The following is a 15,362-nucleotide window of genomic DNA, read 5'->3' on the forward strand; positions in this document are numbered from 1 at the left end:
TTTATGTTCACAAGGAGAATTCGACTGGTGCATGATTATTAAAAATAGGAATTGTATACGCTTCATGCATTAGAAATTATGTTCTTTTATGCACACCGCCTTTCTTGGTCTTCCATGCTTAATTAGCCAAATAATAACATATCCTTCATATAAAGCTTACTTTTTGCGAACCAGAATTAATTCTCTTTAAGTGAGCTTTTTTTTTTGATAAGCTTTAAGTGAGCTTACTTCTGAACATTTGTACAAATTTCATTTAGGCACTGTAATTACTTTACAGTGCATTTGAGTATGATTTAGTAAGTCTATAAATTTTTATAATATATGTTTCAAGGAAGGATCATTGGCATTGGTGTCGGCTGTTAGACCAAAATTACCCAGAAAAGATATAACTTCAATTTTTCCTTTTAAAAGAAGTTTTTGCTCTGATCCTCCTAATTATTTGACTACAGAATAGTACTAAAAGAATATTTGCTGGTAAAAATTTTTGGCTGAGATTCTCTACATCATGCATTCTATGCAAGATTCTACGAACCCGTTCGATTACATGATTAGTGTAAATCAAGAGGACACGAATGATGACTGATGAGAAGAGGTAATAAATTATTTAAAAAGGTTCCACGCTGTAGAGTTTGAAATACTTTTAAAAACAGGTGTATACAAAGAGATGTGACATGAAGAAATGGGTTAAATAAAAGTATCACAATTCTATATGTATGAAACCAAAATAGAAGAAAACATGATTGTGTTAATAATTCAATTGAGAATTTATAAAATCACACGTCTATAGCAACTCACGAGCCCTAACTCTTAATGAAAAACTAATTCTTATCCTAAACTTTTTGTACTCAAAGTAAAGTTCAATTAATATAAAAAATTGGCAAAAGAAAATTTCATTGTGCCGTTATTGTCACATTTGACGGCAAAAACAAAAACTAGCATATAGACTACACACTTGCGAATAGAAAATTTACTCGAATTAATAATTGCTGCATATCCCATACGAGCAAGTACTTCTTCTCGACATTGATTATTAATTTGAATTGATCCTCCTGCAATTGGACCTAATCTCACCATTATTCCCAGTCAATGGCCTTATATTTCCCATTTTGATCATTGCTTGCCCAAAAGTATCAAAAAAGTCCGTTTGGCTATTAGCGAAGCGGTTGACAATGGCAACAGTCTTAGCGCCAGTTGTAGAGAACAAAACTTGATCAGATGTAAGAAGCCCTCGGTTGTTTTGAAGATTTGTAAAATAGTTATTGTCAAAACCATCAGCCGTCGTCGGATCAAGATCGACTAAGGCATTGCCATTGCCGCCTTGCGGGCAATTTTGGCGGAGGGTTTGAAGATACGTCGGATCTATGGTCGGATCAGGGTTTCCGGCCCCGTCGAAATTGAACAGACGGTTCCTGAATGCTACACACCGAGCACGTCCAAATGTATGTGCACCTGGGACACACGGTAATTTATATTAGTTCCATGTAAATGCTACATATCATGAGAAGAAGATATAACAAATAAGCCTCCAGTACATGCACAGCCGAGTGATTTTTAAAACAGTTTTCTTTAGCTAGCTACTGAGTTTGAATTCAAGGCTAAAAAGATCAGTTTAGCAATGTTAAATAGCAAATATACCTGATAAAGCAACTAGGTCAGTCGGATCATCAAGTCCTACAGCTCTGAACTTTTCAGAAATTCGATCGAGGGTTTCATTGCCGAGTGGAATGCCTGAAGTCCCAGCTAGATTTGCAGTCCTGCTATCTCTCCTTCCTAGCTGCACTTGCCACGTTGGACCTCCGTCCTGCAAAATTCCCATTTCTTAATTTTAGTCTCATGTTTCACTGGAAAAAACTTGTGAGTCTCACTTTAAATATTATTGTTAAACTTTTATCTATCACCTCAATTAGACTTCTAAGCCAAACTCAAAACAATTTTTCAAACATTCAGTGTTAATTATGATTGTTTAAAAAGTTAATTTACTACTAAGTATGAATATTTTCAATGACTTTTGCCAATTTACCCATGCTCATGCTCAAGGATTTTGTGGTACTATTGGTTCCCTATCTTTTTGTCAATGCATCAATTGATATCTAAATGACGTCTTAAAAGATCACGTAATGTTAATTGATTGGTGTAGAATAAAAATGAAGAATATTATTATCCTTTATTATTATTATTATTTTGGTAATTGTTTTGTAGGAGAAATTTTAGTTAAGTTTTATCAAACACTTTTCTTGGTTAACAAGAAAGCAGAGAGAGAGAGAGAGAGAGAGAGAGAGTGAAGGATCTAGAGAGAGCAAATTTGAGAAAAATATGTCTTAGAGTCATTAACTGATGAACTGTGATTGCAAGTGTTTATACAACTGTGTTTAGTAGCATCTGCTCACACTAAATATGAGAGTTAAAATAGCGCTGAACAATATGAAAGTTGCATGACTGATTGCTGACTCACATGCCGGCAGCTATCTAACCAATTACATAAATGATTAGGCAAATTAACAGATTCAGATAGAAAGACAGAATTATATTGTAAGTGCTTATTGTTTCAATAAATAAAATCTCTTATACACGCTCATTAAAGTCGGACGGAAATATCTAGTTTCCACGATGCAAAAGCTAAGAATAAATAAATAACTATAGTGTGTGCTAAATTATAGAAATAAGTATCATGTGTAATTCTGCTTGCAAATGTCTGTACTAGAGAACGACTCTTACTAATTAAGATAGTAGAAGAAACATATATAGGAAACTAGGTAATGAAATTACCAAAGAAACCAAGATTTGAGATGCAATGGCCAAGATATCAGCACAGGAGACGACACCGGGGCAAACGTTCTCTAGTGCAGTTTTGATGTCATCAACTACTTCATACCCGCCGGTTGATAGGTTGGGGTTTCCATTTTTCTCGCTCTGTATGCCACCGGGGGCTGAATCATCAAGCAAAAGTGACCCATCACAGCCCTATATATAGAGAGAAAAATAGATTAAAAATATATATCTATTCATTAGTATTTACTAAATAATAATATGACATGAGTTAGCTTTTTAATGAAGGGGCTTTGTCGAATGGTTTTCAATAGTTTTATTTGGCTGATCATTCACATGAGTTCAAACTCTAGGAAAGATAGTAATTAAAAAATTAATTTGGACACACACTTTATCTTTTTTTAAAAAAAATTAAGAATAAAAACAATAATAAAAAAATAAAAGTTCGGCAAGCCACAAGGGGCAAAGCAATTACATTAACAAAGCAATCATGGAAGTGGACACGAATGAGTCTGGCGCCAATTCGGGCATCATTGTTTCGAGCTTGCTCTACAACACCGCGTACAATGCTTGACACATTAGGGCATGTGGTAGCATAAAATGTTGAGCTCAATTGGGCATTAGATGCTCCAAACATTAAAGCAAGAAAGAGAAAAATAGTTGTAATTCGAAACCAAGACATTTTCAAATTCTATTTTCAAAGAAAAAATAAGCAGTAAAATTTCTAGAGGTATTGAATAATGTTGTGAGAAATTACATGTAAGTTGATCCCTTTATATAGAAAATTGTAGCTAGTTTGCTAATGTACGGAATGATAGTTGAGTTTGGAGTTCAAAGGAATGAGTAATACGGGTAGAAATTTTCTTTGGTTTACTTTTCTCTGCGTGGAAATTTATTTTGAAACGATCATCATGCAGGCAGTACTAGAGGCTTGAATTAATCTTATATACTCAATGCAAATATTATTATTTTTTTGAATTGCATGTTCTAATGTACCTTGTCAACGCGGATCGAGGACTTTTTGTAAGAAACAATTATGATTTATATATACCTAATTTTATATGAATTAATGATTAGAGCTTTCTGTCAACTTAGTAACTAAAGATCGATGATTAATTAATTATTAAATGTGTTCTTATAATTATAAAAGATTGGAATCAAATGAGGCACACGTGTGATAGAATCAAGATAGCGGTAGAAAAATAAGAACCAAGTGGATTCTCCAAGAATATACAAGCCGCAATGATCAATAGTTGAGAGTTGATTCCTTTCATAGGATAGATTTCAGTAGTAAAACTTTGGTGGCAAAATTAATTTTTATATTAGAGCAAAATGAATTTTTGTCATTTTGTAGTAACTGTGCTGTGTAGATGTTTATTGTGATGTGGCCTACTGCTTGGCTCTCTCGAAATTACCATTTTTTTATGACCATCTCTAATTTTTATTATGTTAAAACTATAATAGAAAAAAATAATAATCAAGTTCTTTTATTATTAGAACCTTACTATTAAAACTTTACTATCTAAAAGTGTTCAGAATCTATTTTAATTCAATCCGATCAATCTACTCGATCCATAAAAGTCTGATCAGCTCTTTTGTGTGTCGCCAAGGATGTACTTACAGGATCTAAGTGATAAAAATAAGAAACATTAAGGACATAAGGGCTTTAATTTCTTCCAATTATATTTCTTTTGTTCTTCCTTTGGAGTCGAAGCAAGGTTGGCATGTTAGAATATTTTTCTTTGTGAACACATTAATTAACGAGAGGATATTATTAATCAAATAAAAATCTCAACTCTCAATTGGTCAAAGGAGCAGTTGAGTTACAGAATAACAATTGCATACGTTTTTTTCTAGATAACATTCTTTTCGCCTCCAAATTTGACAACTAATATGCATGCATAGTACTCGAAAAACAAATATATATAACGAATAACTTATGATTAGCATGAATTAGGCTTCACTGAGATATTCTACTTAGCTACCTTGTTTTCTTAAATAACCACTATTTGGCTAATTAAATACTGACTAAGCGCATGAAACAATTTTCTGGCCATTTATGTGAGGTAGGTTTGTTATTCTGGTTGAAGTTGAAGGATCAGTGGCTTCATCATTATCGTCATTCACCACAGAAATAGCACTGGTAGCCACATTTGTCTTCTTGATATGAGACGCAACATTTTCTAAAAAATACTTGAGAACATCTTGTCGTGTGTCCATCTTTTCACTTCTTCGTCTATATTAATCTAAAAGTTGACTCATTTCTATGCTCTGATCCGTACCACTGAGATCTTGAGTAGCATTAACAAGTTTCAATGAGCTGAGAGTTTCAATCGTATCTTCAAAGATTCCTTTCAACACCCCGTAACTTCCACAAAAGAATTCGTATCCCCATTTGCCAAACCATGAACCCCCCATGTGCACGCAGTAGAGCAAGCGAAGATCCATTGAAATCTTGGGTAAATCAATAACACGCACTTCCTTGTAAATTAATATACAAACAGCAAAATTATTGCGAATTATATTACATGTCCGAAACAGAAAAAAGGCAAAGTAAAGACTCTATTTCTTAGTCTTTATTTGTATAAATAATCGTAAACTTATAAACTAAAGTAATCAGTTAGTCGTTTGACAAGAATATACGTAAATTAAAGCTGCAAAGGCGAAACAGCTCTTTTCTTCTTGAGATTTATATATAATATCCAAATATGACAATATTTTATTGGTGACAAATCGACTGGGATGGTAAGTATAACATTACCAAAAACCAAATTCAATGACTTGTCCTTAGAGTTTTGTTTTGAATTATTAAATCTTTAAAGTGATATTTGTCTAACTTCTTGACTATACAAAGATGAATAATCTAGAAGTGCAATAAAAAGAGGATTATTATTGAAAATTAAATATAAAATATTAGGAAGAAACTAAATTAATAATCCTATTCATATCAAAATCCAGACCAAATAAGTAAATAACTTCAAATTGTAATAAAATTGAAATAACTGATTAACTTAACTTGATTTAACTTATTCGATAGGAATAAGCAAAGACTCTTTTACTCTACACCTATAATTGTAAACTGTAGTAAAGAAATGACATGTCGTTTGAGGTAAAAATTTACTGACAACATGATTTACAGAAAAAGAATAACCGACAACATGTCATTTAGGAGAAAACAATGGAAGACGAGTTCTCAAATACCCAAAAAAAAAAAAGATTTTTCACCTCATATTTCATCATTTAAATTGATTTCATCAGTTGCCAAAATATCATCAGTTAATTATTGTCCTTACTATTATTATTATAAATATTAACAACAGTAATTATGATTATGATTACTATAATAATAATAATAAGTTATTATTATAATAATAATAATAATAAGTTATTATTATAATAATGAGTTGTTGTTGTTGTTATTATTATTATTATTATTATGACGATGACAACAATATTAATAAAAAAATATTAAAGGTCCTTTAATTGGCAAAAAGGTATTAGATGATCCGTCATTTAGCCTCTTTCCCATCAGATGATGGCGTCGTTTGACATACACTTATATAGAAGACACGTCATATTTATATTTTTATAGCCGAAACGTGTAAATGGTATGTGCGGGCACATACTATTTAGGATTCGTCGTTTATATTATTCTATAAAATGACATGTCGTTGAGATGAAACCCTACCAGGTGACATGACATTGGCTTGGATGCGTGGAAAACGATACATTATCTCTGTAAGTGAATTCCTAATCTTTTTGATGAAAATAAGAGATTGTAGTTACAAAAAAATAAACATTATCTTTATAACTGACAATTTATCAAAAGGCTGACTAAAAAATAAACAGTAGAAAATTTTAATTTTTCATGCTAACTTAACAATGATTTAGTGGCGGTAACAAAAATGATAAAATTAAAAAGACACTTTCACAACTGTTTCCTTATTGAGTAAAAGAAAAGACATTTGTAAAGGTGAAATAAAGTAAAAGCTGATTACTAGTAGCAGCATTGGAGGAGAACTCTGGCACTTGTATCCTCTTACTCCTGTCAAACGAAAGGATGAAATCAGTTCTCCAACCAACACCGATCGCCAATAATAGCCTCCACTGAAGCATGTGCATTGAGAACCACAAACAAAAGAACTTTCGGCTCCAAGAAACATGATCCCCGCCGAGTAACCTTACCATTTTGTTATCCAAAGAGAGGAAGGCGAAGACATTTTCTACGCCATCATTGATGAGCTTGCACAGAATGCTACAACTTTTTCCTGCTGTTTATCTGGTTTCATAGATGCTTAACTACGAATCTGTGGTTCGTAATTAGAACTTTATTATTAAAACTTTATTATCTAAAAGTGTTCAGAATCTATTTTAATTCAATCCGATCAATCTACTCGATCCATAAAAGTCTGATCAGCTCTTTTGTGTGTCGCCAAGGATGTGCTTACAGAATCTAAATGAAAAAAATAAGCAACATTATGGACATAAGGGCTTTAATTTCTTCCAATTATATTTCTTTTGTTCTTCCTAATATTTAGCTTTTGGATTCGAAGCAAGGTTGGCCTATTAGAATATTTTTCTTTGTGAACACATTAATTAACGAGAGGATATTATTAATCAAATAAAAATCTCAACCCTCGATTGGTCAAAGGAGCAGTTGAGTTACAGAATAACAATTGCATACGTTTTTTCTATATAACATTCTTTTCGCCTCCAAATTTGACAACTAGTATGCATGCATAGTACTGGAAAAACAAATATAACGAATAACTTATGATAAGCATGAATTAGGCTTCACTGAGATATTCTACTTAGCTACCTTGTTTTCTTAAATAACCACTATTTGGCTAATTAAATACTGACTAAGCACATAAAATAATCGTCAAAATGTGAACGTTGAAATTTGATTCATTATTAATGATCATAGACGTATAATAGCAACTCAATTTTCTGGCCATTTATGTGAGGTAGGTTTGTTATTCTGGTTGAAGGATCAGTGGCTTCATTATTATCGTCATTCACCACAGAAATGGCACTGGTGGCCACATCTGTCTTCTTTCTATGAGACGCAACATTTTCTAACGAATACTTGAGAACCTCTTGTTGTGTGTCCATCTTTTCACTTCTTCGTCTATATTAATCTAAAAGTTGACTAATTTCTCTGCCCTGATCCGTACCACTGAAATCTTGAGAACCATTATCAAGTTTGAATGAGTTGAGAGTTTCAATCGTATCTTCAAAGATTCCTTTCAACACCCAGTAACTTCCAGAAAAGAATTCGTATCCCCATTTGCCAAACCATGAACCCCCATGTGCGAGTAAGCGAAGATCCATTGACATCTTCTTAGGTAAATCGATAACACTGACTTCCTTGTCAATTAATAAACAAACAGCAAAATTATTACGAATTCTATTACATGTCCAAAAAAGAAAACAGGAAAATTAAAGACTCTATTTATTAGTCTTTATTTGTATACATAATCGTAAACTTATAAACTAAAGTGATCAGTTAGTCGTTTGATAAGAATATACGTAAATTAAAGCTACCAAGGCGAAGCAGCTCTTTTCTTCATAAGATTTATATATAATATACAAATGACAATATTTTATTGGTGACAAATCGACTGGCATGGTAAGTATAGCATTACTCAGATACAAAATTCAATGACTTGTCCTTAGAGCTTTGTTTTGAATTATTAAATCTTTAAAATGATATTTGTCTAACTTCTTAACTATACAAAGATGAATAATCTAGAAGTGAAATAAAAAAGAGGATTATTATTGAAAACTAAATATAAAATATTAAGAAGAAAATAAATTAATAATCCTATTCATATCAAAATCCATACCCACATAAGTAAATAACTTCAAATTGTAATAAAATTGAAATAACTAATTAATTCAACTTCATTTTACTTATTCGGTAGGAATAAGCAAAGACTCTTTTACTCTACACCTATAATTGTAAACTGTAGCAAAGAAATGACATATCATTTGAGGTAAAAATTTACTGACAACATGATTTACGAAAAAAAAAAGGAAAAAATAACCGACAACATGTCATCTAGTAGAAAACAATGGAAGACAAGTCCTCAAATACCCAAAAAAAAAAAATCACCTCATATTTCATCATTTAAATTGATTTCATCAATTGCCAAAATATCTTCAGTTAATTATTGTCCTTATTATTATTATTATAAATATTAACATCAGTAATTATGATTATTATAATAATAATAAGTTGTTGTTGTTATTGTTGTTGTTGTTGTTATTATTATTATTATTATTATTATCATCATCATCATTATCATTATTATTATTATTATTATTATTATTATTATTATGACGACGACGATGACAATGACAACAATATTAATAAAAAAATATTAAAGGTGTTTTAATTGGCAAAAAGGTATTAGATGATCCGTCATTTAGCCTTTTTCCCACCAGATGATGCGTCGTTTGACGGACACTTATATAGAAGACAGGTCATATTTGCAATTTTAAAACGACATGTCGTTGAGATGAAACCCTACCAGGTGACGTGACATTGGCTTGGATGCGTGGAAAACGATACGTCATCTCTGCATGTGAATTCCTAATCTTTTTAATAAAAATAAGAGACTTTCAGTTACAAAAATATAAACATTATCTTTATAACTGACAGTTTGTCAAAAGACCGATTAAAAAGTAAATAGTAGAAAATTTAATTTTTTATGCTAGCTTAACAATGATTTAGTGTCGGTAACAAAAATGATAAAATTAAAAAGACACTTTCACAACTTTTTTCTCATTGAGTAAAGAAAAGACATTTGTAAAGGCAAAATAAAGTAAAAGTTGATTACTAGTAGCAGCATTAGAGGAGAACTCTGGCACTTGTATATCCTCATCACTCATGTCAAACGAAAGTGTGAGATGAATGAATCAAGTTTGGTTCCAGAAACGACCACGTTTTGGAGCTGTAAAGCTTCACTAAACTCACGTGCTTCTCAGCTGGTTATCAACAGAAAACGAACTGATCAAAACGACAGGACTTGAGCGCGTTTTGCACATCAGTTTAAGTAACCACGTGAGGAAGCATGTGACGAAGGTTATCAAAGTTCGTTAAGGTTGTTAAACCACGTGTCATCGAGCTGCTTATTCTGGAATTCAAGCTGGCTGCCCAGAACAGAGTATAAAGGCTGGTTTTCTGGGGTGATTCAAAAAAAAGATTTAGTGAGTCTTGCAGAGAGGGTTTGTAGAGAGACAAAGGGTTAATCTGTTCTCTGTAACGTCTGTTGTAAGGCTCTGTAACAATCTCCATTGTAATATCAATAAAGCTCATCTTGAGGCTTCTCCCGTGGATGTAAGCTGAGCATTCCATGCTCAGCTGAACCACGTTACAATTGGTGTCTGTGGTTCTTTTCTTGGTTCTTGTTTCAGTTTCTTGTTTGTGCTCTTAGCTATTGTTCTTTGTTGTTCTTGGGTGAATTCGTCTAAGTAAATCTTGGGGGTGTGCAACTTGCATTGACTAAATCACAAGCATCCTAGGGCAGTGGTCAGTTTAGCTTGGTTATAGGCTTGCTGAATCACTACAATTGGTATCAGAGCTGTGGTGTTTTGTGATCAAGTCCAAGTATGGTGTCCTCTAAGGTCGATATAGAAAAATTCATAGGCAAGAATGATTTCAATATGTGGAAGATAAAAATAGAAGCCTTGCTGATCACTCAGGGTTTGGGAGATGCATTTGAGCCTGAAATGAAGGAAGGTAAAGGGGTTTCTTCATCAAAGACTCCAGAGGAATTTGCTGAAATTCACAGAAAGGCCAGGAGTACAATAATCTTGAGTCTTGGGGATTCTGTCATTAGAGAAGTGGCCAAAGAGAAGACAGTAGCTGGATTATGGAGCAAACTGGAAAGTCTTTATATGACCAATTCTCTTGCAAACAGACTCTACATCAAGAAGAGGGTGTTTACACTGAAAATGGCAGAAGGTGCTTCACTGAAAGAACACATTGATGAGTTTAACAAGGTATGTGATACCCTGGAAACCATTGATGCAGCTCTGGATGATGAAGGAAATGCTCTTCTGCTTATCAGTTCATTACCAAAGTCCTATGAAAATTTGGTTGATACCCTGATGTATGGAAGACAAACCCTAACACTTGATGAAGTAAAGTCTGCCCTGAATACCAGGGAACTTCAAACTAAGCAAGGGCATTTGGAAAATAGTGGAAGTGAAGGACTGACAGTAAAGGTGAAAACTGACAAGAAAAAGAAGAAAGGCAAATCCAAGAACAAAGACAGAGATCTAAAATGCTTTCGGTGTCACAAAGAAGGCCATTTTAAGAGGGATTGCCCAGAAAAGAAATTCAAGACAAAAGATTCAAGAAATCAAAGTGGAGATGTTGCTGTAGTAGAAGAGGAAGGATATGAGTCTGCTGGTGTATGTGTGGCAACAAAAGACAGCCAAAAAGGTAAATGGGTTCTGGACTCTGGATGTACCTTTCACATTTGCCCTTTTACCCTTTTAGAAATTACTTTAATGAATATCAAGCATTTGATGGAGGTAGAGTGATGATGGGTAATAACTCTATTTGTAAAATCATTGGAATTGGGGATGTATGTCTTAAGCTACATGATGGTTCTATAAGAGTACTTAGGCAAGTCAGGCATGTACCAGACTTGAAAAGAAATCTAATTTCTCTTGGAGTATTGGACCAAATAGGGTGTAGAATTAAGCTTGAATTTGGTGAATTGAGTGTTCTGAATGGTTCAAATCTAGTCATGTCAGGGACTAGGAAGAATGGGGTTTACATCTTAGATGGTGAGGTGATATCTGGAGTAGCTGATGTATCCATTAAGCATACTGAAGATAAAACCAGGTTATGGCATCTAAGGCTGGAGCACATGAGTGAGAGAGGGTTAAAAGAGTTAGTAAAACAAGGGTTGTTTGGTTCTGACAAGATTGGAAATCTGGAGTTTTGTGAAGATTGTGTTCTAGGGAAGTCTTCAAGAGGGAGCTTCAAAAGGTCTAGTCAGAAATCAAATGAGAGGCTGGATTATGCACACTCAGACTTGTGGGGACCTGCACAGTGTGTATCTCTGGGAGGGAATAGGTATTTTTTATCCATCATAGATGATTTCTCTAGGAAAGTCTGGGTGTATGTGTTAAAGAACAAGGATCAGACTTTTGAGAAGTTTAAAGAATGGAAACAGATGGTAGAAAACCAAACTGGAAAAAGATTGAAAAAGCTGAGGACTGATAATGGTCTTGAATTCTACAACCAGCCATTTGACAACTTTTGTGCAAATGAGGGTATAGCTAGACATAGAGATGGCAAAACCCCAGGCCGGGTCCGGGTATTGCCATGACCGGACCCTGCCCGGATGCAACCGGTCCGGGTTCGGGTCCGGGCCGGATTTTAATCCGGGTACCCGGATTTTATATTTTTTAATATTTTATGTGTATATATTTTTTATTTTTTGGTAATTTTATAAGTTTTAAATTTATTTCAATAAAATTTGACATGAAAATATAAATTTTAAGTGTTTAAAACTTTATATATGTATAATAAATAAGTCAAATAAATATAAAATATTTAAAATAATATATATTTTATAATTTTTTTAATAAAATCCGGGTTCCGGGTTTATCAAGTGATGCCCAAGACCGACCCGGCTTCATACCCGACCGCAACACCCGGGTCCGGACCGGGTGGGTATTTTTGCCACCTCTAGCTAGACACAGGACAGTAAGGATGACCCTACAACAGAATGGGTTAGCTGAGAGGATGAACAGGACCCTTATGGAGAGGGTAAGATGTATGTTGATTCAGTCCAAGCTCCCAAAAACATTGTGGGCAGAAATCTTACTCATAGCTTGTTACCTTGTCAACCTAAGCCCCTCTACTGGAATTAATTTCAAAACACCTTTCGAAATGTGGTCAGGGAAAACTGCTGACTATGGGATTCTTAAAGCTTTTGGCTGCCCAGCTTATATTCATGTCAGTCAAAGTAAGCTAGCTGCTAGAGCCTTGAGAGGTATTTTCATAGGCTATCCAGAAGGAGTCAAAGGGTTTAAAATTTGGTGCACTGACCTTAAGCCACCAAAATGTATAGTAAGCAGGGATGTGGTGTTTAATGAGGGCAGTTTGATGAAGATAAATCATGAACCTGATCTGGAAACTGAAAATTCAAGACTAACAGAGAAGCTAGAGTTTGAGGTGGAGCCATCTACTTCCAGAAACACAACTGAAGCTGCAGAATCAGATAGTGTTCTTGAAATTACTGATGACACACAGGCACCTCAAGATCAGTCAAGTTCTCAGGAGCAAATCAGAGAATACCAGCTCACCAGAGATAGAAAGAAAAGGCAGATTAAACCAACAAGGAGATATGGCTATGCAGATTTAATAGGCTTTGCTCTTGCAGCTGCAAAAGATATAGATGATGAGGAACCAAAGAATTTTAAGGAAACAACCCAGAGCTTGTTCAAAGAAGAATGGCAGAGAGCTATGGATGATGAAATGGCCTCCCTCTACAAAAACAACACATGGGAGCTGGTCAAGAAGCCTGGAAATAGGAGAGTGGTTGGCTGCAAATGGATCTTCAAAATCAAGGAAGGCACAGATGGATCTGAACCAAGGAGATTCAAGGCCAGGCTTGTGGCCAAGGGTTATACACAAAAGGAGGGGATAGATTTTAAAGAAGTGTTTTCTCTAGTGGTCAGACATGCCTCAATTAGGGTTATATTAGCCATAACAGCTGTGCAAGACATGGAGCTTGATCAACTCGATGTCAAGACAGCATTTTTACATGGAAGGCTTGAGGAAGAAATACTGATGTCCCAGCCTGAAGGGTATGAGTTCCCAGGTAAGGAAGACGATGTGTGTCAGCTAAAGAAGTCACTCTATGGGCTTAAGCAGTCCCCCAGACAGTGGTACCTCAGATTTGATGAATTCATGCAACTACATGAGTTCATCAAATGCAGCTATGACTGCTGTGTTTACTACAAGACAATCAAGGATGGTTTGTACATATACCTCCTTTTATATGTAGATGACATGCTGGTTGCTTGCAAAGATAGAGAAGAAATTGATAAGCTCAAGGTGCTGCTGAATTCAGAATTCGAAATAAAGGACCTGGGGTATGCAAGAAAGATTCTAGGAATGGAGATCAGAAGGAATAGAAGTAAAGGGATCATGTTTCTGTCACAGGAAAAATACTTGAGAAATGTGTTAGAAACATTTGACATGAGCAAGGCTAAACATGTGCAACTACCATTGGCTTCACATTTCAGATTAAGCAATTTGCAGTGCCCTCAAACAGAAGCTGAGAAGCAAGATATGGCAAGTGTACCCTATGCAAATGCAGTAGGCTGCCTTATGTATGCAATGGTCTTAACTAGGCCAGACATAGCTCATGCTGTCAGTGTAGTCAGCAGATACATGGCACAGCCTGGGGAAGACCATTGGAAGGTAGTAAAATGGATACTCAGGTATCTAAATGGCACTGTAAATTGGGGTCTGATGTATGGCAAAACAGAAGCAAGTGATGAGGTTCTGAAGGGGTATGTTGACTCAGATTATGCAGGAGATTTAGATAGGAGAAGGTCTCTTACAAGATATTTGTTCATGTTAAATGGTTGTGCTGTAAATTGGAAGGCAACACTACAAAGTGTAGTAGCCCTTTCAACTACTAAAGCTGAGTATACAGCTGCTACAGAAGCTGTAAAGGAAGCACTTTGGCTCAAGGGGTTGGTGACAGAGTTGGGATTAAATCAGAAGTCAGTATCAGTCTATTGTGACAGCTCAAGTGCCATACACTTGAGCAAAAACCCTGCACACCATGAGAAGACAAAGCATATAGACATTAAGCTCCATTTTATCAGAAATGAAGTGTCAAGGGGTGCTGTAAAAATGGTGAAGATTCATACTGATGAGAATCCTGCAGATGCTTTTACAAAGGTGATTCCTGTGGCTAAGTTCAGAGCCTGTCTGGACCTAGCTGGCTTGTGCAGTCAGTGATATGCATAAGGGTTGGAGAAGGATTTAGAGTGAGGATAAACTTTGATTCAAGGTGGAGAATTGTGAGATGAATGAATCAAGTTTGGTTCCAGAAACGACCACGTTTTGGAGCTGTAAAGCTTCACTAAACTCAAGTGCTTCTCAGCTGGTTATCAACAGAAAACGAACTGATCAAAACGACAGGACTTGAGCGCGTTTTGCACATCAGTTTAAGTAACCACGTGGGGAAGCATGTGGCGAAGGTTATCAAAGTTCGTTAAGGTTGTTAAACCACGTGTCATCGAACTGCTTATTCTGGAATTCAAGCTGGCTGCCCAGAACAGAGTATAAAGGCTGGTTTTCTGGGGTGATTCAAAAAAAAGATTTAGTGAGTCTTGCAGAGAGGGTTTGTAGAGAGACAAATGGTTAATCTGTTCTCTGTAACGTCTGTTGTAAGGTTCTGTAACAATCTCCATTGTAATATCAATAAAGCTCATCTTGAGGCTTCTCCCGTGGATGTAAGTTGAGCATGGAATGCTCAGCTGAACCACGTTACAATTGGTGTCTGTGGTTCTTTTCTTGGTTCTTGTTTCAATTTCTTGTTTGTGTT

The 15,362-nt window shown here is 34.9% G+C and overlaps 1 protein-coding gene across 1 annotated transcript; it reads right to left on the bottom strand.

Annotated features, from left to right (window-relative positions):
• Positions 1-780: 780 nt before the first annotated feature.
• On the bottom strand, positions 781-3,488 carry LOC102607919 (peroxidase A2). Its single transcript, XM_006492669.3, has 4 exons — positions 3,242-3,488; positions 2,767-2,961; positions 1,636-1,801; positions 781-1,449 (listed from the first exon to the last, which is right to left on the bottom strand). The coding sequence occupies exons 1-4, from the start codon at positions 3,446-3,448 to the stop codon at positions 1,031-1,033; spliced, it is 987 nt and encodes a 328-aa protein (XP_006492732.2). The 5' UTR covers positions 3,449-3,488; the 3' UTR covers positions 781-1,030.
• Positions 3,489-15,362: the final 11,874 nt, after the last annotated feature.

Source organism: Citrus sinensis, chromosome 2, assembly GCF_022201045.2.
Source record: "Citrus sinensis cultivar Valencia sweet orange chromosome 2, DVS_A1.0, whole genome shotgun sequence".
In the NCBI taxonomy this organism is placed as follows: Eukaryota; Viridiplantae; Streptophyta; class Magnoliopsida; order Sapindales; family Rutaceae; genus Citrus; species Citrus sinensis.